The 25,356-nt window shown below is 32.0% G+C and overlaps 4 protein-coding genes across 4 annotated transcripts; all 4 read right to left on the bottom strand.

Moving 5' to 3' along the window:
* Nucleotides 1-3,445: 3,445 nt before the first annotated feature.
* LOC120134444 (dirigent protein 15-like) lies at nt 3,446-4,007 on the bottom strand. Its single transcript, XM_039150877.1, has one exon. The coding sequence runs from the start codon at nt 3,992-3,994 to the stop codon at nt 3,452-3,454; it is 543 nt and encodes a 180-aa protein (XP_039006808.1). The 5' UTR covers nt 3,995-4,007; the 3' UTR covers nt 3,446-3,451.
* Nucleotides 4,008-7,464: 3,457 nt separating this feature from the next.
* LOC120134195 (dirigent protein 15-like) lies at nt 7,465-8,109 on the bottom strand. The gene has a single exon (XM_039150675.1). The coding sequence runs from the start codon at nt 8,066-8,068 to the stop codon at nt 7,502-7,504; it is 567 nt and encodes a 188-aa protein (XP_039006606.1). The 5' UTR covers nt 8,069-8,109; the 3' UTR covers nt 7,465-7,501.
* Nucleotides 8,110-9,533: 1,424 nt separating this feature from the next.
* LOC120134158 (dirigent protein 4-like) lies at nt 9,534-10,119 on the bottom strand. The gene has a single exon (XM_039150632.1). It carries the CDS (start codon nt 10,089-10,091, stop codon nt 9,537-9,539), a length of 555 nt encoding a protein of 184 aa, XP_039006563.1. The 5' UTR covers nt 10,092-10,119; the 3' UTR covers nt 9,534-9,536.
* A 6,809-nt stretch (nt 10,120-16,928) lies between these two features.
* LOC120134412 (dirigent protein 4-like) lies at nt 16,929-17,587 on the bottom strand. The gene has a single exon (XM_039150845.1). It carries the CDS (start codon nt 17,514-17,516, stop codon nt 16,959-16,961), a length of 558 nt encoding a protein of 185 aa, XP_039006776.1. The 5' UTR covers nt 17,517-17,587; the 3' UTR covers nt 16,929-16,958.
* Between the last annotated feature and the right edge of the window lie 7,769 nt (nt 17,588-25,356).

The following is a 25,356-nucleotide window of genomic DNA, read 5'->3' as shown; positions in this document are numbered from 1 at the left end:
GAAACCTCCTTAAATGAGATCAAGCTACTTATCACTTCAACTCGTCTCCTTTGGCGAGCAAACATGCTTATACAAAAGAAAAAATTGATCGAAGATCATAATTTAAGATAGTAACACTTTATGTCGCAAGTTGGGGCGAATGACATTGTATTTGATATCTTGGGATAGACATAATATTTTATATCATAATGATGAATTTATAAAATTTTAAAACGAGATAAACTTATAAAACTTTAGGGGACTAAAATAATTTTTTAATAAAAAATATAAAAAATATATCTAAAATATATAAAATTTAAAATTATCATAAGAGAACTGCTTCATCCACCCTCCTCGATTCATCCATATAATGATATCTATTCTTATAAAATTAACCCCTTCGTACTTTTTAAACCTCCTCGCTGATGGCGTCTTTTTTTCTTCTTCGTACCGAGTCAGGACAACCCCATTATTTCTGAAGCCCAGTACACGCTATGCACGAAAGCAAAGCGTTCATTATGTATAATGTTTATGAATGTAAATTACACTAAAAATTACGTAACTTTTAGGAAACTTGTATCTTGTTCACTAAAATCGAAAAAATTGTGGTTATGTTGTCGCTAAAGATAATGATTGAAATGAAAACATTTCTTAAGTTCAATGACTTTAATAAATATTCAGTGATCATTAGTGTAATTTTTCCTAAAATAATAATTTATTTTCATGAAATAAATATAATTAATTAAGTCATAGTTTAACCTAAATCGTTAACTATATAACAATTATTATCTATAATGGTTATGTATTGGACCCTTTTACAATTCGAACTTTTAGGTTACTTGTACTTTGATTACCAAAGTCGATTTTTTTGTTGTTGGAGTTACTCAACTTAAAGAATGTGATATCCAAACTATTGTTGTGATCGAAATGAAAGTATTTGTAACATCCTAAATTATGAGTTAGTGACCAAATCGTAAAAGTTCAAAAGTTAGTGATTAAAGTAGAATTTATTGAAAAGTTTAGAATTTTAAAGTGATAAATTCTGGTATTGGATTAAATTGTGGGGAATGAAAGTATGAAGGGTAAGGTGGTCTTTTCATGAAAAATATATTTATCTCTTATTTAAGAGATAAGCATGGGGTTGAATGAGCATCTAGAAGCTTATCTTCTTCTCCTCCTTCTTCTCCCCGTAGGTCTCCATTAAAGGTAAGTTTTCGGTTTCGTTAATTATTTGTTAATTTTAAGATTGAGTTTTGATCATTAGATGATAAATAAGCTTAATGAAAGTTTAAGTTATCTTAAAATCAAAAGATAAAGGAGTTAGGAAAGATTGAAGATTTGGAGTTCTTGAGTGAAATATTGAACTAGAGCTTATAATAAGAATTGAAAGTTGGATTTGACTTGTCATCTATGAGAATAAAAAGTTATAAGTGTTAGAATTAAGTTTGGATAACATGGAAAATTTGTTATGATTATTGGCTTTAAGAATTTGGATGAGATATGGGAGATAATAAGGTATTGGAATGATAAAAGTTAATTAAAATGGTTGTAGTTGAGTTTAGTGGTATAAAAAGAGTTTTATATGAGGAAATTTAATGAAAAGTTGTGAAATTTAATGAAAAGTTGTGAAATTTTTGGATGAAATATTCTATTCTGGGCTGGTGCATCGATGCACTATGAGTGTGTACAAATGCACTAATATAAATTTTGAAGGTGCATCGATGCATTAAGGGGATGCATCGATGCATGGGAATTTCGAACCTAATTTGTGTACCGATGTATCCATAGTGCATCGGTGCACCCCTAAAGGAAAACTTAATTTTTGGTTCATTAAATTAGCTCAAGTTATTAGTATCGAATTATAAGGTTTAGGCTTATTATAATTGTCTTGAAAATTACATTTATGTAGATATTGAGCCTAAACAAGTTCCGAAACAAGTGACAAGTAAGATCGATCGAGGAAAAGGCAAAGGGATATAGGCGAGTGCATACTATAAGTATGGTACAATGGAATAAGACTTGTGATAAGTCTAATTCCTATGTTGATTTCCATAGTACAATAGTTATGAACATGCATACATGATAATTACTATGATACATGCATAAAGTATATATGTTCATATGATTTGATAAATGATATATGTGAATAGATTCAAATGCACATGTGATATGATAAGTGATATGAGCTATGTGATCACAAGAGAAATGACATGAATACATGAACATATGAAACATAAGAATAATGCCCATGGTATATGATATGAGAGCTATAGGTATAGTTGGCATGCCAAGAGTCGAGGGTTCTATGTGGTCCTTCGGGACGTATATGTATCCTTTGGAACATTTACAGGGTCTTTTGAGACATATTTGATCCATTGGAATATGTATATGGTTCTTAAGGAGTGGTCCTTCGGGACAAATACAATACATAGGTCCTTCGGGACAAATTTCATAGCCCCTAGTGGGACTCCATACGAGCTGTGGTGACAGTAATAGTGTACAACCTCAATGTACTCGAATGCCTTGAGTTCTCAAAAATGTACATGGCCTATAAAAGGTTATCAAAGGTAAGTGCATTATTATAGTTATATGTTACCATATTATTATTGTTTATATTGAATTGCATATGACATGATTGAATGGATAGATTACATGTTCATATTCATATTGAATGCATTATTATTATATTTATATGTCTCACTAAGTCTATGACTTAGCGTGTAATTGATTTACACGTAGGTATTGAGAAGCAGGAAGATCAAAGCTAAGCTTAGTAGAACAACATAACTCCATTTGAAGGTCAGATCAGAAGTAGATTAAATAGTATGTTTTATTATGTGAAAATAAGTTGGCATGTAAACAAAATTGGTAAATTAAGTATTTATGCTCTGATCAAATTTTGTAATGTTTTAAACGTATTTATGTAAATGTAAATGTATAGTAATAAACGGTTAAATTTTTTTACGAGTTTTATGAACGTTTTACGAAAGTCACTGTAGCAGTACTGTAGCACTGTTCATTATTGTTCATCACTGTTCATATCGTATTTACTGTTCATACATACGTTTTTGCCTTAAATTTTATAATGAAGCATAATTTAATAATATATCATCGTATTTTTTTTTAAAAAAATGAGTTCAAATATTTGGTTATTTTGGAATAATATCGTTTTAAAAAGTCAATGTGACATCTCAGACTAGTATCCGGGTCGGGTACGGGATGGGGTGTTACAATATTCCTTAAGTTAGCTCCTATTCTCTTACTTGTAATTGAATATTTTTTATATCATTTGACACAGTATTTCCATTGTGAAATTTTCAGATTGATTCGTATATGTATTTATATGTCACAAGAATTCAGCATAACAAGAAAAATGGTTATAACGAAGAACGGATCATGGTTTTATTCCTCAATTCAAATTCACAGAATTACAAGGATTATTGAAGTTTATTTTAATATTCTGCAATCTGGTTTAGTAATGGTACAAAGTAACATCGAACTCGAGACTAGCATCTCCGTTCTCGGCGTTTGCATAAGTTACCCGAGTACGAGCATACCCTGTGGCCATCCTAAACGCACCTCTCCCTCCCACTACCGCCAATTCAATAACTTGTTCACTCGCACGAGCGATTTCCGTCATCGGATATCGCGAGAACAAACCGAAGGAGCTGCCATTAAACCTGCCACTCGTAAACGCGAAATCAGCGTAGAAAACTGCAGAAAACATGGTAGGGTCTTTAGCGGTCCATACGTAGATCCCTTGCGTGTTTCCGATATTCGTCGATGTTAATTCGGGCCCTACAGTGAGGGGATCATCCATTGCGATCAAGGTGAGGAATAGACCGGCGTTGGTGATGTTAGGACGGGCTATCGGAACCGCGGCTGGGTTTTTGCCGCTGATGATATCGTGGAAATAGAAGTGGAGTCTGGTCATCTTCTCCACCCGAGGCCGTGGCCTAACAGTTTCGGAGTAGTATTGGCCATAGACTGGTGCCATGGCAAGGAGATATATCATTGCCGATGTAACTATTATATTCTGTTTCTCCATTTTTTCCTTCTCAACAATATTTGGTTGTGGTTGATTGTTGTACACTGCATGGCTTTATATAGAACTTGTGAACGCCTGAAGTTGTTGGTTGCCATTTCCTTTAATTTTGTCTATGGAAATCTAGAAAAACAATATTATAATTTCACAAATCAAATGGATGTTTTAGAAGAAAAAAAGGTAGGGTTAGAGAATGGTGGTTAATTATTTAAGAAACCATAATGTTTTTACGATGTTGGTGAAATAATTGGTTTCTGCTCTTATCTCCGGTGAAATAAATTGTTTCCTACTGGTAATTTTATTCAAGTTAAAATGCATGTGTATTTAAAAACCCGAGAAAAAATAGCTACAAAATAGAAGTGAGTTTTGTATGTAAACTATAATTTATAATTTTCAAGAAAACGATTATCCCATCCACTCTCATTGGATCCATCTAATGCGCACACCATAATTTTTTTTTGTCTCTCACTTTACTCTTAAGTCTTTCTCTTACATACAATACTACAACTAACATACTGGAATTTCTGTAACAAATATAATTTGACATTTCAACACACTTGTTGCTGCCTTATGTTTTCACGATTTTTCTAATGTTGCCGGCACATTAGAATCTTCAACATATATCTACCACCTTATCACCTTTTTTCTTTTCTTTTCAACTTGTATATTATATGTCATTATACATTGCTTAGTTGCTATAAAATTCAAATATTTATCAAAATAAAAATTCATTAAAACTCTATAAAATTAAAAAATAATAGAATCTATAAAATTGAAATATTATAGAAAACAAAAAACATACGAAAATCTATAAAAGATAAAAATATACATCTTATTTAACTTTTAGAAAATTTTGAAAAAATACTGCAACTTACTATCAGAAAACAATAGAAAAATACAAATATAAACATTAAAGAAACTGATGGTCAACATCAACCAAATGTTCGTTTACAGTTGTCAATCCTAGTCAAAGATATTAAAATCAAGCCTTTTATATTCAAATTATTTTTCTTATATTGTAGTTTTATTATATATTTTCATATTCTTTTTATAAATAAATTAGGTATTTAGTCAGTCGACTATTAAGTTGGACCTGTTTTGGTTTTTGAATATCTTTTTTAATCATACCATATGTATTTTAATTTTATGATTATTCGTTGTTAAAAAAATAATAAAATTATTATCGTGATATATATTTTTTTAATGATGACATAACATCACTTTATATTAACAAATTAGTATCATCATTAATTTTTAATTGTAGATGATAAAAATAAAATTACTGTATAATGTTAACAATAAAACAATAACTGAAAGTTCAAAACTAAATTAAAATAACAATTTAATTATTAAATACATATTTTATCTAAAGAAAATTAAAATTAAAATATAAGAATAATTCTTTGATTAAATTTCAAACAACATCAATCAATATCGTTGTAGTTGTCAATTTTTTCCTATATTTTTAAACTTTTTATTATCGAATTAAAAAAATTATTTTTCAATCATTTATATTATTAATTTATTACATTTTAGTCACTTATTATTTAATTGTTACATTTTAGTCACTTACATTTTTAATTATTATATTTTAATCATTGAACAATTAACTCTAGTCCATTTGATGATGCAACATGTTGGTCAAAAGGAGGTATTTTTTAAATTTGACACTTAAATTTTAAATAATATTAATCTAAACCTAAATTTTAGATGAAATTTTATTTTGACACTTAAACTTTATATAAAATATGAATTTCACTCCGCAACACCCAAGTTGAGGAACAGTAGCCAAAACAAAAGCAAGAATGCCATTAATAAGATCCGATGAACAAAGCCATACCTAACAAACAGTATAACTTAAACGTGTAAAAGAATTTGAATGATATTGTTAATTTAATGTTTAAATTTTTATAAAATAATATTATAATTTATAAATTTTAAAAAATTATAATCAAAATTATAAATATAATAAAAGAATATAACATAACAATATTAAAAACAAAAAATTTATGGATTTGATCATAATATAGATTTAATTGTTTGATTTCTTTATTTTTAAAAGAATATTAATGATAAATTTGTTATTGTAGTTTAATTCTAAAAGAAGTTGAATGGATCTAGGCTAGATTTGTTTAGTTTGAAGAAGTTTTTGGTGAAACAGACATTGGATTTGCATTCAGGAAGCTGAAAATGAGTGAGCTAGATATTTTGGGGTCCAATGGTCGACGAAGACGACAATCAATGGTGACTGATGGTGATTAACAGAGACAATAGTCAGTGGTGATCGATGACAAGAGACTTTGATCGGATTTAGAGGTCAAATTAATACTTTATCTAAAATTTAGGGGTCAAAATGATATTTCATCTAAAGTTCATGGTCAAATTAGTATTTTATCTAAAGTTTAAAATTCATTAAAAATTAACTCAATTTTACTAACGTGTCACGTCATCAAACTAACATTAGTTAATGACTTAGTGATCAAAATGTAACAATAAATTTCTTATTACAGTTTAATTAAAGAAATTTGAAGGGTTCTAGATTAAAATGTTAGAGCGCTCGCTTTGCATGCGAGAGGCACGGGGTTCTATCCTCCGCATCTTCATCCTCCTTTGAGTTATAAACTAGATTTATGGAGTTTGAGGTATTTTTTTGATGAAATGGGCACTAGATTCACGTTCACGAGGGAAAAAAATGCGTGATTTAAAAATTTTGAGGTCAAACGGTCATCGGCTACGATGATAGATGATGGTCAGTGACGATAACAGACGATGGCCAACAATGGTGATGAGTGGGGGCCAACAAGACTTTGATAGTGTTTAGGGGTCAAATTGACATTTTATCTAAAATTTAGAGGTTAAATTAGTATTTTGTCTAATGTTTAAGGTCAAACTAATATTTCATCTAAAATTTAGGAGTCAAGTAAAAATGTAATATTATTTAAAAATGTGTCATGTTAGTAAGCTAACGATCGAGTGACCAAAACAAGATAGATCAAAATTTAAAAGCGACCAAATTATAACTTTTTCAAAATTAGTGACAAAACATAACTTTTTCTAAATCGTGGCCAAAATAATACATGCCGAAAACAAAAGGGATCATCAATGTAGTTGACTTTAATTTTTATATAATATTGTTTTGGTAATTATAAAATTAAATTTAAATATTAATTTACGCCAAATAAAGTAATAAAAGTACCGATCCACAAATCCTTAAACTATGGTTTAGTTTCTCATTAATTTTTAAAAGTGCGATTCACAAATGTTATTACCTTTTCGGGGCATTGTTTTAGCCATTTTTGCACAGATTTTCCAAAAAATCATATTCATACATGTACCACAACACTTATTATCGGTTCATTACTATTGTTCCCTCATTCTTCAAGGAGTCATCATAACACATATATAGAATGTAATTTCACATTATGAAAATATATCATAATTGGATTTGGATGCCTGAATTTCATCTTTCTTATTGTTTTAATAATGATACAAAGTAACTTTGTAGTCGAGAATAGCATCGCCAGTAGTAGCGTTGAAATGGCTGCTCTTAATTTTGGCATACCCTCTAGCCATCCTGAACTTACCTCTCCCTCCGACGACCGCCACTTCACGGTCAGCTTCCAACACCGGATTCCTTGAGAATATACTGAAGGAGCTCCCATTGAACTTGCCACTCGTAAAAGCCAAATCGGCGTATAAAACTATGGTAAACTTGGAGGCGTCTTGACTGGCCGATAAGTAGAGTCCTTGAGCGTTGCCAATGATCTCCGATGTCGGATCGGGGCCAACTCTGAGTGGATCATCGATTGCGACCAGGCTGCCGAAAGGGAGCACAGAGTCGCCTTTCTTGGTGAGGTTGGCACGGGCAACTATGACCGCACTGGGGTTTTCTCCGCTGAGGATATCGTGGAGGAAGAAGTGGAGACGTGTTACCTTCTCCACCTTTGAACTTGGTGTCACCGTCTGGGAATAGTATTTTCCATAGACTGGTGCAATGGCGATGGAAATTAACATTGCCAATGCAAATATCATCCCTGCTTCCATTTTTCTGCACAATGTTGAATAACAATTGGTTTTTGTGCTTTTGATTGTGAAATCTCTGTGGAATAAATAGAATTGGTGCTGGATTTAAAACTCCTGGATACCCTTACCAACTTACCATTTGTGACAAAAAGTAATTTGGAAATTTTAGAAAATTTTAATTGATTGAGATTATATTTGATACACCTACCAATGAATAAAATAAAAATTATTAAAAATTTATAATATATTTTCTTGAATAATATAAATAAATATCTAATTCTTAAACAACCCAGTCAAACTTCAACTCTCATCTTCTCTCTCATATAATTGGATTTTTTTAATTTAAACTGATAATCTAATTCTTAAACATATTTATTTATGTATTCTAATTTTTTAAAAGAAACAATTGATTAAGTATATTTTTATTTTACATGAAATAAATAGATATTATTTTGATATATAATTAAACAGTATTAATTTAATATTTAACTATTTTGAGGACATTACTTGGATAAAAAACCTAATTGTTGTAGTTTTTGTTAATTTTAGGTAAAAGTCAACCAAATCAAATTGTGCATTGATTAATGATAAGGAAACGACAAGGTTTATAGATGACAACGTCACCAATATAATACTCTATTGTTTGTACCCAAATAAATTTAAATTCCAAAAAAATATAAACTCAACTTCACATATCTAAATTTTTTATGATAAAATATAAAAAATAAAATTTAAATCATACCCGAGTAAATTCAGATATGGATCGAACCAATGAATAATGAGGTGCTTGTCCCACTTAAAAATTTTAATTTCTAATATAATTTAAATATTTTAGTTATATCTAATATTGATAATGTACTTTCGTCCTTAAACTTTTGTAATTTATCATAAAATTTTATAAATTCTTTTCTTAAAATAATTAAAAAGTATTAATTTAATATTTAACTATTTTGAGGATATTACTTGGATAAAAAACTAATTGTTGTAGTTTTTGTTAATTTTAGGTAAAAGTCAACCAAATCAAATTGTGCATTGATTAATGATAAGGAAATGACAAGGTTGATAGATGACCACGACACCAATATAATACTCTATTGTTTGTACCCAAAAAATATAAGTTCAACTTTACATATCTAAAATTTTGATGATAAAATATAAATAAAATTTAAATCATACCCGAGTAAATTCAGATATGGATCGAGCCAATGATTAATGAAGTGGTTATTCCACATGAAAATTTTAATTTTTCATATAATTTAAATATTTTATTTATATCTTATATTAATAATATACTTTCTTCCTTAAAATTTTATAAATTTATAATAAAATTTTATAAATTTATCATAAAATTTTATAAACTCGTTTCTTAAAAATAAAATTTTATGTTTATATCTAAGAATAATACTCATACATTTATTCCATTAAAGGTGATCACATATAGACTTTGCACAATATCGAAGAGAATGGAGTCTCAAATGCCATCTTAGTATTAGTAATGAATTACAGTGACGTTAAATTCAATAACGACGTTGGTGGCATTTAACACATAAGGGTTAAGTAATGCAAACCCTTTTGCCATCCTAAATTTTCCTCTTCCTCCGACCACCGCAATCTCACGTTCCGCCATTATTAGGGGATTCCTTGAAAATATGCTTATAGAGCTGCCGTTAAACTCACCCGTAGTAAACCCGAAATCAAAGTACATCACTGCGGTCGTTGAATTTATTCCGGCAACGACGGCAAGTCCCTGAGCATTTCCAATCACCTCCGAGTTAGGCTCAGGTCCTGTCTGGAGGAGATCATCGACGGCATATAAGGTGGCAAACGGCAGTGTTGAGTTGTTGCTTGTGATGTTAGCTTGGGCTATCACCACTGCTGTTGCGTTTTGACCGCCGAGATATTCATGCAAGAAGAAGTGAAGATTGGTGAGTTTCTCCGCATTGGGATCATATAGTCTGCTCTCCGAGTAGTATTGGCTCTGCACTGATGATACCTTGGAGAGGCATACGATGAGAATCCATGTCCATATCGACGTTCCTTTCATCGCCAATTGCTCGGGTGAAATCGTAGTTGAATGCTTGCAGAATTACTTCATTTTTGTTAAGGTAAGAGAAACTTTATAATGGGAAAGTAAACCTTTAGATGCGTGAATATTTTAATCAAAAGTTGGCCCGGATCACGTCAGAGAAACGTTGTCAAGTTTGTTGATTGATTTTTTTTTTAAAATTGATTTTTAAATAGGAATACTTACGACTTTTTAAGTTAAATTACACGTATATTTCAAGTGTGGAACACTTCTTTATTGCGTTCTTATATTTTATGGGCGAATTGCCAAATAAATCACCCTATCCATCTTTATTTTTCTTGTCAGACACTTATTCAATTTTATTTTTCGATCTAATATTTTTTGCAGAAAGACACTGCCTATACACTGCGCCTTACGTCGTGAAAGGTGCGGCCCATTCACCGCGCCTTACACTACGTGTTAAAATTGGGTGCGAGTTTCGTAATTTTTTTTTAAAATGGTGCCAAATATATTATTATATTATGTTAGGGTAATTTTTATGTAAAAATGTTAAATTTATTTATTTATTTTTTGTGTGTGCAAAAACACTTTCTCCATTAAAATCTTTAAATATTCTTTTACAAATTATTTTATAACTCGACAAATTTGGATTTTCATGAAATTACACGATACTTATAATATAGTGTAGGAAAACTTTGAGTGTAAGTAATTTAAAATATGAATAATTTTATAAAAGTTTTATAACTAGTATTTCTTTTTCAAAATGATGATGATATGATAAAAAAATTTATAATTTAAAAAATTATAAATTTCATATATTTTTGAAAAACTTATTAACTTTTAAAATTAATTGTTTAAAAATATAAAAAATATTAAAATAATCTTTTAATTACAATTGAGGGATCAAATGAATTATTATTCATTAATTATTATTTTTTAACAACAACTAATAATGTTTATTCATTTTTAATAAAATTAGAATTTAATATTTATTTTATATTTTTAAAAATTAATATTAGAAAGAATATTTTAAATATATAGGTGATATTTTTTAGTTTTATATTTTTTATTGAATTTTGTTACAAGTTTAGAGAGTAACAAAAAAGAAAGGAAAATTTTTAGATTTTCATGTATGTATTTATACTTTTTCTTTTAGAAACATTTTAACATATTTTTTTCTTAATTAATTTGAATAATAGCAGAATAAATGATTAATTTGAATTATAACTTACATATTTAAAAATCAATAAAAATACAATAAAAAAAAGAATTAAAAGTGAATAAAATTCAATAAAAAAGTGTTAGGTATGACTCATAAATATACTGGTAAAGAGGATAGAGGATGAAGTGGAGTGCCCCGCAGTACGGTACATGGTTATTTTTGTAAATATGTACTAGAGTTTATTTATTATAAAAGAGATGTAACCAAAACCTATGATAAATTGAATGAAAAATCTAGCGCCGCCCATGGTACCGAGGATGTAAGTACATTGCTGAACCTCGTTAAAATTCTTGTGTTCTTTTCGTTTTCTTTACCTGATTATTCAACAAAAAGAATGTAAAGCTAAAAAATCAATTATTTTAATATTTTTTATATTTTTAAATAATTAATTTTAAAAGTCAATAATTTTTTTTAAAATATATAAAATTTATAATTTTTTAAATTATAAAATATTTCTTATTATCATCATCATCATTTTGTAAAAGTTTTTTGTAAAAGAAATACTAGTTATAAAACTTTTACAAAATTATTCATATTTTAAATTACTTACCCTAAAAGCTTTTCTATACTAGATTATATGTATCATGTAATTTCATGTAAAAGTTAAAATTTGTCGATTTATAAAATAATTTGTAAAAGGATATTTAAAGATTTTAAAGTTGAAAGTTTTTTTTCAAACACAAAAATAAATAAATAAAGTTGACGTTTTAACATAAAAATTACCCTAAAATAAATTAATTATATATTAGGCACTATTTTAAAAATATTAACAAAATTAACACCTGATTTTTACACGTGGCGCCACATCAGCGTAAGATGCGATAAATGAACCGCGCCTTTCTGCAAAGGGTGTTAGATTGAGAAATAAAATTGAATAGGTGTTTGACAGGGAAATAAAGATGGGTAGGGTGATTTATTGGGAAATTCGCCTATTTTACGACAATTTTTTTTAATCTTAGATTATAAGACAGATTATTATTGCGTTTTTTATTGTGAAAAATTATGAAATAATTATTTGAATTAACAGAAGTAATAAATTGAATGATAAATTATACGATAATTAATAAAATTATGGTTTAAGGATAACTGTTACTGTTGTAGGAAATCCAATTTATTAATTTTGTCTCTATTATTTTTTCATCAATTTAGTTCTCGAAGTTGTTTAATGTATTTATCTTAGCCTTGAAGTCCGTTGACCGTTTTGACTACCACAACTATGAGACTTATGCATCTATAGATTAAGTGATTATGTTAAAATATTTTATTAAACACAATGATTAGAACAAATTCTCAAAATTTATTATTTATTTAAGTGATATTAAGGGATTAGGTCAAAGTTTTAGAGACTTTTTCTAACCATTATATTTAGTAAATATTTTAAATATTTTATTATTTATTGAAGATTAATATATGTCATGTCATCATCAAATAAGGTTTGTAATATTGGTTGATTTAGAAATTACTAGCTGTGAGCACCATTTTACAAACCCAAAAAAGACTAAACCCGGGCAGCCCCAAAACAAACCCAACCCGATAACCGCCCAAACACCCAACCGAAAGGCACTTAGGCACCTTCACTCCACCCAACCAGAGGCCATTCCTCTCTGCCAGCACGCCATCTACGCTCCAGCTCCACGCAAGACAGCAGAAACAAGACACAAGAAACAAAAAAACAATCATAATTTTTTCTCTGTAAAATGGGTATAAAACCTAAAGTAAAACATTGTAAGGGAGAGAATTTTCGATTTGAAAAAAAAATAAAAAGTAGAAAAAAACAATTCAAATATTTTTTGTTGGTATTTAATTTAATTTATTTTTTATTAGCTTTCGAAACAAAAAAATAACGAAAAAGAAAAGGAGTTACCGTTCGGCCGGAGTCTCGCCTCATTCGGAGAGTTGGTTCGCATATCCGAATAGTGAGGAGGAGTGTCTCGAGGAGGGGACAGGGGAGTAGCATTATAAAATTTGGGCCCGATCCAACGGCGGACGACGGAGATCCAGGCGGTGGAAGTCGAGGAGCTCTCAGCTCATTTCGCGGCGTTAGGGGTCGATTCTCGTGAAACCAAACCCAGATCTGTGATGAGGAGGCCGAGGGTCAGACGACCAACAACTTACTTGTTTTTTAGGTCTCCCCTCTCCCTCTACTTATTTTTTGTTTGTGCTTCGAAATTTTTGATATAATTTCAGTTTAGTCCCCATACTTTTAATGTGTTTTTATACTTGGGTCATGTATAATGACCTTTTAATTTTTTAAAAAAATTTTGTGGATTGATTTTGTAATTTTGCCTTTTCTGTGAATATGTTATTACTTTTTGGATTATTATCGTTTTCAGTGCCCCAATCTTTGTCGTGCTTTTGCATTTTGATCACTAGACCTTTCATTTCTAATTTATTGTAATTTTATTATTCTGATTTGTTTTATTTTAATTTAGTCAATGTTAATTTCTGATTTAGCTACTATTATTTCAATTTTTACATTTTGGTCACTATATATTTCTTATTTGACTACTAACTTTTATTTACTTGCATTTTAGTCACTATTATTTTATTTTATGCAATTAGGTCTTCATATTTTAAGTTTATTTTATTATTATTTTATGATTGTTTTTATTTTACTTTTTTTGATATTTTATTTTTTAATTAAATTGTTTAAATAGTTCATTATTTCATAGTTTTAATTCTAGATTTAATTTTTAAATTAGATTAATATTCGAATCAAGCTTAGAAATTAGGATTTCACATTAGTTTTAATTAGGAAGCAATTCGAGTCGGGTTTCGCATAAGATGCCTGATTACTCGAATCGATTGTTCGACTTTTAAAATTTATTAATAATTAATATTTTCTAAAAAAACTGTATGCTTAGTTCTTTAAATAAGTTAATTTAGATAATTAGGTTTTTGGGTTATTATTTAGTCCTCAACTTTATAAATTATCAATTTAAGTCCTAAGCTTTTAAATCTTTTAGAAATCGATATTTTAGATCTTTGACCTTTAGTCCTCGAATTTCGATTAGTGTTTTAATTTTGACATAATTAAATAGGTTAAATAGAGCCATTACTTTTAGTTAGATTTCAAACTAGTCTTTTAATTTAGGGAATAATTCGAGTTGGCCCTCGCCTAACTGCTCGAGGGACCATTTCGATTATTCGATTCGATAATTGATTAAAATCAAATAAGATTAATATTAGAACCTACACTTCTAGGTTTGAGCCTTTAGGTCCTTTAATTTTCATAATTTGACACCTTAAGCTAGAAAAAACCTTTAATTTACCTTAGCTTAATTAGGATTAAATAAAAATTTGTTTGATCGCATTCTATTTTCTAACCCAAGGCAATGTTCACTTATTAGGGAATTAATGGTACATCTCTCGCAAGTATGCTCAGGGGGTGACTACTGGTGATTTTCGAAATAGGTCAACATCATTTTCAAAGACCGCATCATGATTTTCTAAAAACGAGGCAATATTCGATTATTAGGCACAATAATTGATCTCCCACATTTACACTTGGGAGCGTGCTATCAGTATCAATAAAAGAATACCCTTTTCAACTTTGCATCCGTAATGATTTCAAATTGAATAAAGATCAAACTCAAAATTTCCGATTTTAAATGTATGGTAATCAACTAGGTATCAATTTTTGGGCGCTTGTGGGGGTGCTAATCCTTTCCCACACGTAAAATGACTCCCGAACCCGATTTCTGGATTTTCAGAGACCCTAAAAACTCAATATTTTGATAAAAATAAAACGTTTTATTAAAATCATCCGGATTTTACAGTGTTCCAATCGCACCTTAAATGATTGGTGGCGACTCCCTTCATTTCGAAAAATCTTTTCAAACAGAAAACCCCCGAGTCGGTATCGTTCTTTCACTGCCCGGACGAAAAACAGTGTCGACACTAGTGTTGATAAACGTGGACTAATAGACTGTTAGTCAAAACGGATTTTAAGGGCTAGGTAAACACCTTAAATAATTTAAAGAGCTAAATGAATACAAAAATACAATAGAGACGAAATTGATAAATTGAATTTACTACCGGGACAATAATGACCCTAATCCTAAAATTATCATAATAACACGTTTAACTCTTAATTTCCCTTTACCTTTTTGTTGTTATTATGAATGTTTTGACTTATATGTTAGATCAAGCTGTTATCAAGAAGTTTTTTCATTTCACTCAAGTGCAAAAAAGTTACGCTAACTCATCTGTACTTTGTAGATGACTTATTTTTTTTTTACAAAGGAACCTTAAATTCTATTTTGGGTGTTGAGTATATGTTAGAAATATTTTATGAATTCTCTTATTTGAGGATTAATGCAGCTAAGTTTGAATTGTTTGTTTCGGGCATTCTTCTGGATTGATTCTATTGTTCAGAAGGCTACTGATTTTAAGATTGTAGTGTAACCTGTTAGTTCCCACAAGTTGACTGAGAAGGATTGCACTAACTTGGTGGAGAAGATTAAACTTAAATTGGAGAATTAGTCTAACAGGTGGCTTAGTTTTGCAGACAGACTGCAACCCATTGAGGTTGTTCTGTTTAGTATTGTAAATTTGAAATCAGTAGAAAGAGGATGAAGAGAAGAAGAAAAAAACTTTGACAGAGAAGTATTGAGATTGTCGGCAAAGTACTGTGATTTAAACCGTTATTAGAGAAGCTAGGATTTACTAGAGGACCACCAAACCGGAATCTTAGATCGTCATCTTCCTTGACTTCATCGGTGGTCTGCAAAGCCATGACTTGAGCAAGTTGTTGAGCGGTGGCTTTCATAACAAAGTTTTATTAGAAAGGCTTAATATCCAAATAAGTTCCCAAACTATACCCTATTTATTCAAATTGGTGCCTATAGTACTTTTTGATCCATTCAGGTGCATAATATTACAAGCGTGACCATTTTAGGTGTATGAGACATAATAACTGTTAGTTTTCTCCGTTAAGTGACATGCGTCACAATCTAATACTTTTGAAATTGATTTTTTTAAAATATTATTATATTTATAAAAAAACCCTAATTTCTTTTAAATTACAAAAAAAACCCTAAAATCCCTAAATCCTAACACTAGTCCGTCGTCGCACCCTTTTCGGCCACAACCATCGCCGCCGACGTAGTTATTGTCGATTAACCATCAGAATTGTGTGGGATCGTGATTTTAATCATAGGGTTCGCGGGGTATAAAACGTCGATTCACCGTCGATCGATCATGATTTCATAGAGATTTTGGTCATCGGGGGAGGTGAGGTCGATTGGAGCTTCGTCGATGGCAAAGGGCTGCGATCGGCGTGGGTTTAGAGGTTGAAATAAATGTTTTCAAAGTTTTGGGGTTATTTCAAAATCTATTTGTTTTTTTAAATATATATAATTTTATTTTTTTAATTTTATATAAATTTTTTAAAATTATCATATTGTGATACATGCCACTTAATGGAGAAAATCAATGTCGTTGATGGCCCCAGGCACCTAAAGTGATAATATTTGCAATGTTAAGCATCTGGATGAGTAAAAAAATATTGTAGGCACCTATTTAGAAAAAGGAGTATAATTTGAGCACTTATTTGAGTATTAAGCCTATCAGAAACAGTAATTGTAAAAAAGAAGGAAAGCAATAAAAGGTAAGATTGCACTCCATGTATCATAAGCATACAAAACAGAGCTCACAAAAATCTAAACTCTGTGATATATGACGGTAACATTGCACTCCACGATGGCATCGCCGGTGGTGAAATCTGCGAAGTAAGTTTTAAGCTGTGCGAATCCTTTCGCCATCCTGAATTTTCCTCTTCCGCCTACCACAGCAACTTCACGTTCCATCTGCGCTATAGGATTCCTCGAGAACATGGTGATAGAGCTACCGTTGAATTTACCTTGAGTGAACCCTACATCCCAGTAAACCACTAAAGTCAACACATCTTGGCCGGTGGAAGCCCAGATGCCTTGAGCATTCCCAATGACCCCTGAGGTTAAGTTAGGACCGAGGGTGATGGGATCATCGGTGGCGAAAACACTGCCGAAAGGTATTGGTGTGTTCTTGAAGACAGCGGCGAAGTTAGGACGAGCGACCAAGATAGCAGTAGGGTTTTTACCACTAATTGTATCATGAAAAAAGAAGTGGAGTTTGGTGACCTTCTCTCTCGGTGGAACATATGGCTTGCTCTGAGAGTAGTAACCCTGGCAAGGTATGGCTCTGCAGAGAGCCAAAATCAAAATCAATCTTCTTTCCATTGCTTTTCTGCTCAGAATCTCAAGGGAATTGGAACTTTTTTGGTTAATTTAAAAGAACCCTCGTATGGTGTCGTTTATATAGGTCATGAAATTGCCTACCGGGGTCAAATAATGTAATCCATAAACTATTATGAATTAGCCTTTCCGCAAGGAAGGCAAAGGAATATATTAGCACATACTGCGGTGCACGTACAGCCACCGCATTACATATGGAAGCAAATTAACCCACTCAACCTCATAAACAGTTTGAATCTTTGAGTGTTCTCGATGATAAAAATAAATATTATTTTTTTAAAGTATTTAAAATTGAAAAATTGTTGAGTCTATTGTGTACATGGGTGATGCCACATTCCACTAAGGAGTTGATTGTTCCATGCTATGATGTCCCTTTTATGCATCACTAAAAGTATATGGATGATTGTGGTGTAACTTTGTGCACTTTATGGAAAGAATTTGACTTTGAGAATAAAGAAAAAGAATAATGGAATGGCCCGGTATGTTTTGGATCAATTCCTTGGAAGGTTCGAATGTTACTGTTGAGGCCTGTTGGCTACCACTTTGTGATGCGTGTTTCTAAGTTTAGTTATGGAATTTCTTGGTCTTTTCCGTCAAATTGTTCTGCGCGTGGTGAACCTGGTCCTGCAAATTGTTGTGATGTTTTGAGGGATGCTACTACAGATAGCAGCATTAAAGGTATGTGCTCAGGACCACTTGGTATAATGTGCTGTAATGAAGCTGAGTTTGAGTTTCCCCCCCCTAATAATATATGATTTTTATTGAAATAAAATGATCATACAATATCATCATGTCTCGTTAAAAAATTTCTTTATTTTTAAAAAAGAGTACATATTAATAGTAAAAAAATATAGAAAAGACGCCTATATAGACACATTCTTACAGCACCTGACAATTAAAAAAACACATTACAAAATTCTTAACATCATAGAAAGTAAAACAACCTTACAAAAAGACAAACTCTCCCTTCGAGATATATCCCTCCAAATATTTAGAACGCATCAATCATCAACTGGTATTACTTCAAGTGGCAAACTATATTCTCAAAACATCTCCATTACTACCATCAAGCTGAGTTGAGTTGATTGACATTTCTATTCTTTTTGTGACTGAATCTGTCTGAAACTATTTTTATACTCAATGTGGTACTCAAATTCAAAGAAGAAAATCCAATGCGACCTTTTGAGTAACGATTTATGTTATTGATCGTTACAATATTGATGTGACAATTCATGATGTTAGTATGATGTTCTATAATATTGATGCGATGATTCACAGTGATTGATACTGTAATATTTAGACTAAATTGAGATTTCATAATGTTGACACATCGTTCCATAATTACAGTGGAAAAGAAAAAACTAAAAGTCTCACCAGAGCGTTATATTTACACCTATTCAAACTGAAGGTCTCACCAGAGCTTTATATTTACACCTATTCAAACTTTGACATTTCTTTTTGTAATAAAAAAGTTGATTATCTTCTTGCTGTCGATCTCTTATTTCATGATCTATGAAGTTTAAATTTGGACAAACCAAATTAACCACGTAAACTGTTGTGGAATACGGCTATCGGATAGAGCAAAATCGCAACTGATAATTTGAGAAAATAAAAATGAAGATAAAGAAGACACAAATTTACGTGGAAAACCCCTAAATAATATAGGGTAAAAACCACAGGCAATGGTAGAAGAATTTCACTATAAGAAAATAGGAATTACAACTTCTCTCGATCTAACAAGGAGAAAACAATGATAATTCTCTCTTGATAAAAAAAGTGAAAATAACTCTCAAGAAAACTCTCTAAATTCTCTAGTGTTGGGAGAAAGCTAAAATGATTTGGGATGATTTTGAAGCTAAATGAGCTAGGGTATTTATAGTTGAAACTTAAGGACTAATCTTATAAATATCCTAAAGTTCAGGGATTAATTGTTAGATTTAACCATTTCATTTTCAACAATTGAGGCTTGCCTTTTGGACAAAATTGGTGATACCACCGAAAGCAATTGTTGAATAATTGCATGTGCACCGAAAGTGGCTTATCCCACTCGTTGACTTTTCAACAATCTCCCACTTGAAGATTTGATTGTAACAATCATATCTTCATACCATTCTTTCTACCTTGTACCATCATGTTGCTTATGACTCTGACAGGCCACAAGAGGAATGCCACCAAGTAAATTTATCAGCGTTAACCGCCTTCGTCATGAAATCTGCTATGTTATCTTTGGTATGGATCTTCTGCATATCTACCGTCCCTTCTTCCACATTTTCACGAATGAAATGATACTGAACTCGTATGTGCTTTGTCATTGAATGAAATGCTGGATTCCTTGCTAGATGCAAGGCGCTTTGACCGTCACAAAATAGAGAGACATACTCTTGATTGTGCCCAAGCTCCTCCGATAACATCTTCAACCAAATTGCTTATTTACTGGCTTTTGTAGCTGCTACATATTTTGCCTCTGTTGTGGATGTAGCCACAACTAACTGCAATTTTGAAACCCACCTTACAGCTCTACCAGCAACTTTGAACACTTATCCTGTAGTAGATTTGTTTTTATCTAAATCCCCTGCATAGTCAGAATCTACATACCCATTGATTAGTAAGTTTGATCCTCTATAACATAATGCAACATTTGAGGTTCCTTTGATGTATCTCAGGATCCTCTTTACTGTATTCCAATGCTCTTTGCCTGGATTCGACATGTACCGACTAACCACTCCCACTGCTTGTGCAATATATGTTCTTGTGCATATAATAGTGAACATTAAACTTCTCACTGCCGATGCATACGGTACTCGAGACATCTCTATCCTCTCTTCTTCACTGTTAGGACTCATACTAGAGGATAATTTGAAGTTAATAGGAAGAGGGGTAGAAATTGGCTTACAATCTTGCATGTTGAATCTTGACAAGATCTTCTTCAAGTAATTCTTTTATGAAAGCCAAATCTTCCTATTACTTGTGTCTCGGTGAATTTGCATCCCTAGAATCTTGTTTGCTGATCCCAAGTCCTTCATTTCAAATTCCCTAGCCAGTTGTGCCTTCAATTCTTCAATATAATCTTTGTTGGGTCCTGCAACCAACATGTCATCCACATACAACAACAATATAACAAAATCGTTATCACCAGACCTCTTGAAATAAGCACAAGGGTCTGTATTAAGTCTGTTGTATCCAAGGCACATAATGAAGGAATCAAATCTCTTATACCAACACCTTGGCGCCTGCTTTAGACCGTACAGAGATTTGTTCAACTTGTAAACCCAGTTCTTCTTTTCGCATTCTTCAAAACCTTCAGGCTGGAGCATGTAAATCTCTTCTTTAAGATTTCCATGAAGAAAAGTTGTTTTAACATCTAGATGCTCTAGATGTAAGTTCAATGTAGCACATATTGCCAATACTACTCAAACTGTTGTTAGTCGAACCACAGGAGAAAAGATTTCATTGAAATCAATACCTTCTTTTTGAGCATATCCTTTGACCACCAGTCTTGCACGATACCTCTCCACTAGATCGTCATCATTTCGCTTGATTTTGAATACCCATTTGTTACCAATTGGCTTCCTTCCTTGTGGTAGTGACACAAGGTCCCATGTATTATTTTTATGAAGGGCTTCAATTTCTTCTTGCATCGCCATCATCGACAGTGTAACATCTGAGTTGTTTATTGCCTCATGGTATATTGATGGCTCACCGTCCTCTGTTAAAAGGCAATATGCAAAATTACCTTATATAACATAATCTAAGTGCCAATTGGGACGTCTTCTTACACGATCTGATTGACGAGTTATTGGAGCTTCAGAACTCTCTGGTTCTTATTCATCATTTGTTGGTTTTACTTCAGAAGAATCTCCTTGTTCAACCTCCTTTTCCACATGTATATGTGTAGTCTCTGACTTTTTAATGCTATCATCGCCTTATTTTCTTTGTAGCTTATCTTCTACAAAGATAACATCCCTGCTAATGATCACTTTGCGGGCAGTGGGATCCCACAAGCGATACCCCTTTACACCATCAGTATACCCCAAGAATTTGTATTTCCTGGATTTTAGATCCAACTTTGAAATTTCTTGGGAGTTGTACATCACGTACACAATACTTCCAAATACATAGAGGTTTGAATAATCAGTTGGTTTACCAGTCCACATCTCCATTAGTGTCTTTAGCTCTATTGCAGTTGATGGAGCTCGATTCACCAAATAACAGGCGATATTGACTGCTTCTGCCCATAATGATTTTTCTAGGCCTGTATCCCTCAACATTGCTCTTGTTATTTCTAACAAGGTTCTGTTCATCTGCTCTGCCATTCCATTTTTTTAGGAGTGTTCGTCACTGTGAACTGTCTTTTGATGCATTCTTTCTTGCAAAAGTCATCAAATTCTTCACTTGTGTATTCTCCTCCATTATATGTTCTAAAACACTTGATCTTATTTCCAAAATCAAGTTCTACCCGCGCTTTGAAGTTTTTGAAAGTGGAAAACACGTCTGACTTCTTTTTAATAGGGTACTCCCAACATCTCCTAGAGTAGTCATCAATAAATGAGACAAAGTATTTTGCTCCACCTAGAGATGTAATTGGTGCTTTCCATACGTCAGAGTGAACCAATTCTAGAACACTTTTGCCTCTAGAATTTGACGTGTTAAATTTCAACCGGTGCTACTTACTTGTTATGCAATGCTCACACAATGTAAGTGATACCTTTGTTAAGCCTAGAAGTAGCTTTTGCTCCATAAGGACTTTCATTCCTTGTTCTGACATGTGTCCAAGTTTCTGATGCCATAGCATTGCAGAATCTGAACTACATGAGGTAACAAAGGCTTCTGCTTCTAACAAAGTCTCTCCCTTCAGCATGTACAAGTTTGCTGCTATCTTTTCACCTTTCATCACCACAAGCGATCCACGGAACACTTTCATGATTCCTTTCCGTGTTTTAATCTTGCTTGTATTATTATCCAACAATCCGTAGGATAATAAATTTTTCTTTAGGTCTTTCACGTGCCGCACATCTCGAAAAACTTTGATTGTTCCATCATACATCTTTAATTTGATGGTTCCCACGCCAACAATCTATAAGGCATGATCATTGCAACTATACACAGATCCTCCTGAGACAAGTTCATAATGATGGAACCATTCTCTTCTTGAGGTCAAGTGATATGTTGCTCCCGAATCAATGAGCCATATATCTGCAAATCTTTTTCTGCCTTCCACGGTGGTTGACGCTTCCCAGCATAGAGCATCTCCATCATCTAAAGTGTTTACGCTATTGCCTTGTGGATTGGAGTTTTTATTTAGACTCCAACAATCATTCTTCAAGTGACCCTTCTTTCTACAGTTGTAACACTTTACATTCTTCTTGCTCCTTGACTTCGATCTACCATGTTTGTGACTGCTGCTTTGGCCACGTTCTGTTGATCTCTCTCTCATCGTTGCCAACACTTCTGCTTGTTGCAGATTTACGTGTATGTCTTCCTTGTTCTTGCACCGATTTTCTTCTTATAGAACAGCAACTGCAACGTCATCGAAGACTAGACTGGTGACATTACTGTTTGTCAAGTTGATGATGAGTTGATCATACGAATCTGATAGACTTTGAAGTAGAAGTTCAGCACGTTCTTGTTCTCCTATTTTACAGCTTAAGGATGTAAGCTGAGATAATAAAGTGTTTAGTGTATTTAAGTGCTCCGTCACTGAAGTAGATTCTGGCATACGGTGAGTGTACAATTTTCTCTTAAGGAAAATTTTATTGTGTAGCGATGTGGCCTCGTACAGTTTGGTGAGATGATCTCATATCTCCTTAGTTATCTTCTTCTCCTCGATGCTTGACAATACTTCATCTGCTAATACTAGATAAAAGTTTGCCATAGCATTCCCGTCCATTTCGATCCATTTGTTGTCATCAGTGAAATCTACCGGTCTTTCACTGATAGCTGCTAGACAACCGTCTTTCCTCGAGATGACCTTCATCTTCAATTTTCACAATGAGAAATTTCTCCTATTGAACTTTTCAATATCAAATTTCGTTGTCATAGCTTCTAATACAGATAACTCCCACTATTTCACTATCGTGAATAGTTCTCTGGAACCTTTAAAGAATTTGTAATATTTTCTTACTTTCTTATGTTGGAAGATCCACCTTTTGGTGGCAAGCACAAAGACAATAAGTATTTATTACACACTCTAATATGGTTCTGATATCAATTGTTGCGGAAGACGACTATAGAGCAAAATCGCAACTGATAATTTGAGAAAATAAAAATGAAGATAAAGAAGATACAAATTTACGTGGAAAACCCCTAAATAATATAGGGTAAAAACCACGGGCTCTGGTAGAAGAATTTCACTATGAGAAAATAGGAATTACAACTTCTCTCGATCATGGTTTTCAGAACCGGACCGGTTAGCGAACCGGTCAAGCTACTGGTTCACTGGTTCAACCGGTCGAACCGGTCCGACCGGTCGGAAGAACAGGACGACGTCATAATTATTTAAAAAATTAAATAAAAATACCAAAAATATTTAATAAAAAATAATTTTTTATATCACAAGTCATATTCAAAGCAAGTCATAACATATATAAATTAAAAATAATAAAATCAAGTGAAACAAAATGATTCAAATTAACTACAACATAATATTTAAGGTAAAACATATTAAATAATAAATATAATTATATAACTATAATTAAAAAATAAATTTGGGGCTAAAAAAATCATAACAAAATGATATTGTTTGGTTTAATTTTTTTTTTTAAACAATCCCACATGGCTAAGAAACATAGAAGAGCATCCCAAAAGTCTAAAGAGTAAAAATATGAGAGCAAAACAATCCCACATTGCTAAGAAACATAGAAGAGCATCACAACTAACTTCTATAAATAATAGAGGTAATTTGGCATTCAAAATCATAGAGTCTTTTGGTGAGCATTGAGTGAACTATTCTTTCACTTCAATCAAGCTCGAATTTTAGGCTTCAATTGAGCTTCTAATTTTTTTTTAGTTCAAGCCTTTTTGAGTTCAAGTTTCAATATTATATTTTGAGTTCGAGTTGAACTTGTTAATTTTTAACTTGTGAGTTTGAGTGGAGTTGAGCTTACTTTTAAAGTTTTCAAGCTCAGCAATACTCGAGTTCGACTTGGCTCGTTTAACAAACGACGTTTGGTTTAATTTTTTTTTTAAAAAAAAACAAAATTTCCGGTTTTCAGCCGGTCCGATTCAAACGGTTTAGCAGTTCTGACCGGTTCACTAGTTGCGGTTTAACCGGTTTAGATTAAACCGGACTAGGCAACGGTTCCCGGTTGAACCGGTTGAACCGACCGGTCCGATTTTCAAAACAATGCTTTCGATTTAACAAGGAGAAAACAATGATAATTCTCTCTTGATAAAAAAGGAGAAAACAACTTTCAAGAAAACTCTCTAAATTCTCTAGTATTAGGAGAAAACTAGAATAATTTGGGATTATTTTGAAGTTAAATGAGTTAGGGTATTTATAGTTGAAGCTTAAGAACTAATCTTATAAATACCTTAAAGTCCAACGATTAATTGTGAGATTTTACCATTTCATTTTCAACCTTTTTTATAAAATTGGTGCTACCGAAAGCAATTGTTGAACAATTGCATGTGCACCGCTTATCCACTTGATGACTTTTCATCATAAACCTTTTGCTATTGACATTAACTATAACGCTTACAATCATATATATGAATAATCACATAAACAACAAAATAGAAACCTAACACACAATAAATGCTAAACAAGACTAACAAAGTTGGTATTTTTTTCAGCTCAGGTCGAAAAGAGAGAAGGCAAAATGGCATC

Source organism: Hibiscus syriacus, unplaced genomic scaffold (genome assembly GCF_006381635.1).
Source record: "Hibiscus syriacus cultivar Baekdansim isolate YM2019G1 unplaced genomic scaffold, ASM638163v2 tig00110597_pilon, whole genome shotgun sequence".
Classification (NCBI taxonomy): domain Eukaryota; kingdom Viridiplantae; phylum Streptophyta; class Magnoliopsida; order Malvales; family Malvaceae; genus Hibiscus; species Hibiscus syriacus.
This window is presented reverse-complemented; position numbering and strand designations above follow the sequence as displayed.

Coding starts and splice junctions, on each gene's coding strand:
- LOC120134444 (XM_039150877.1), bottom strand. CDS start 3,994: ATGATATATCTCCTTGCCATGGCACCAGTCTATGGCCAATACTACTCC.
- LOC120134195 (XM_039150675.1), bottom strand. CDS start 8,068: ATGGAAGCAGGGATGATATTTGCATTGGCAATGTTAATTTCCATCGCC.
- LOC120134158 (XM_039150632.1), bottom strand. CDS start 10,091: ATGAAAGGAACGTCGATATGGACATGGATTCTCATCGTATGCCTCTCC.
- LOC120134412 (XM_039150845.1), bottom strand. CDS start 17,516: ATGGAAAGAAGATTGATTTTGATTTTGGCTCTCTGCAGAGCCATACCT.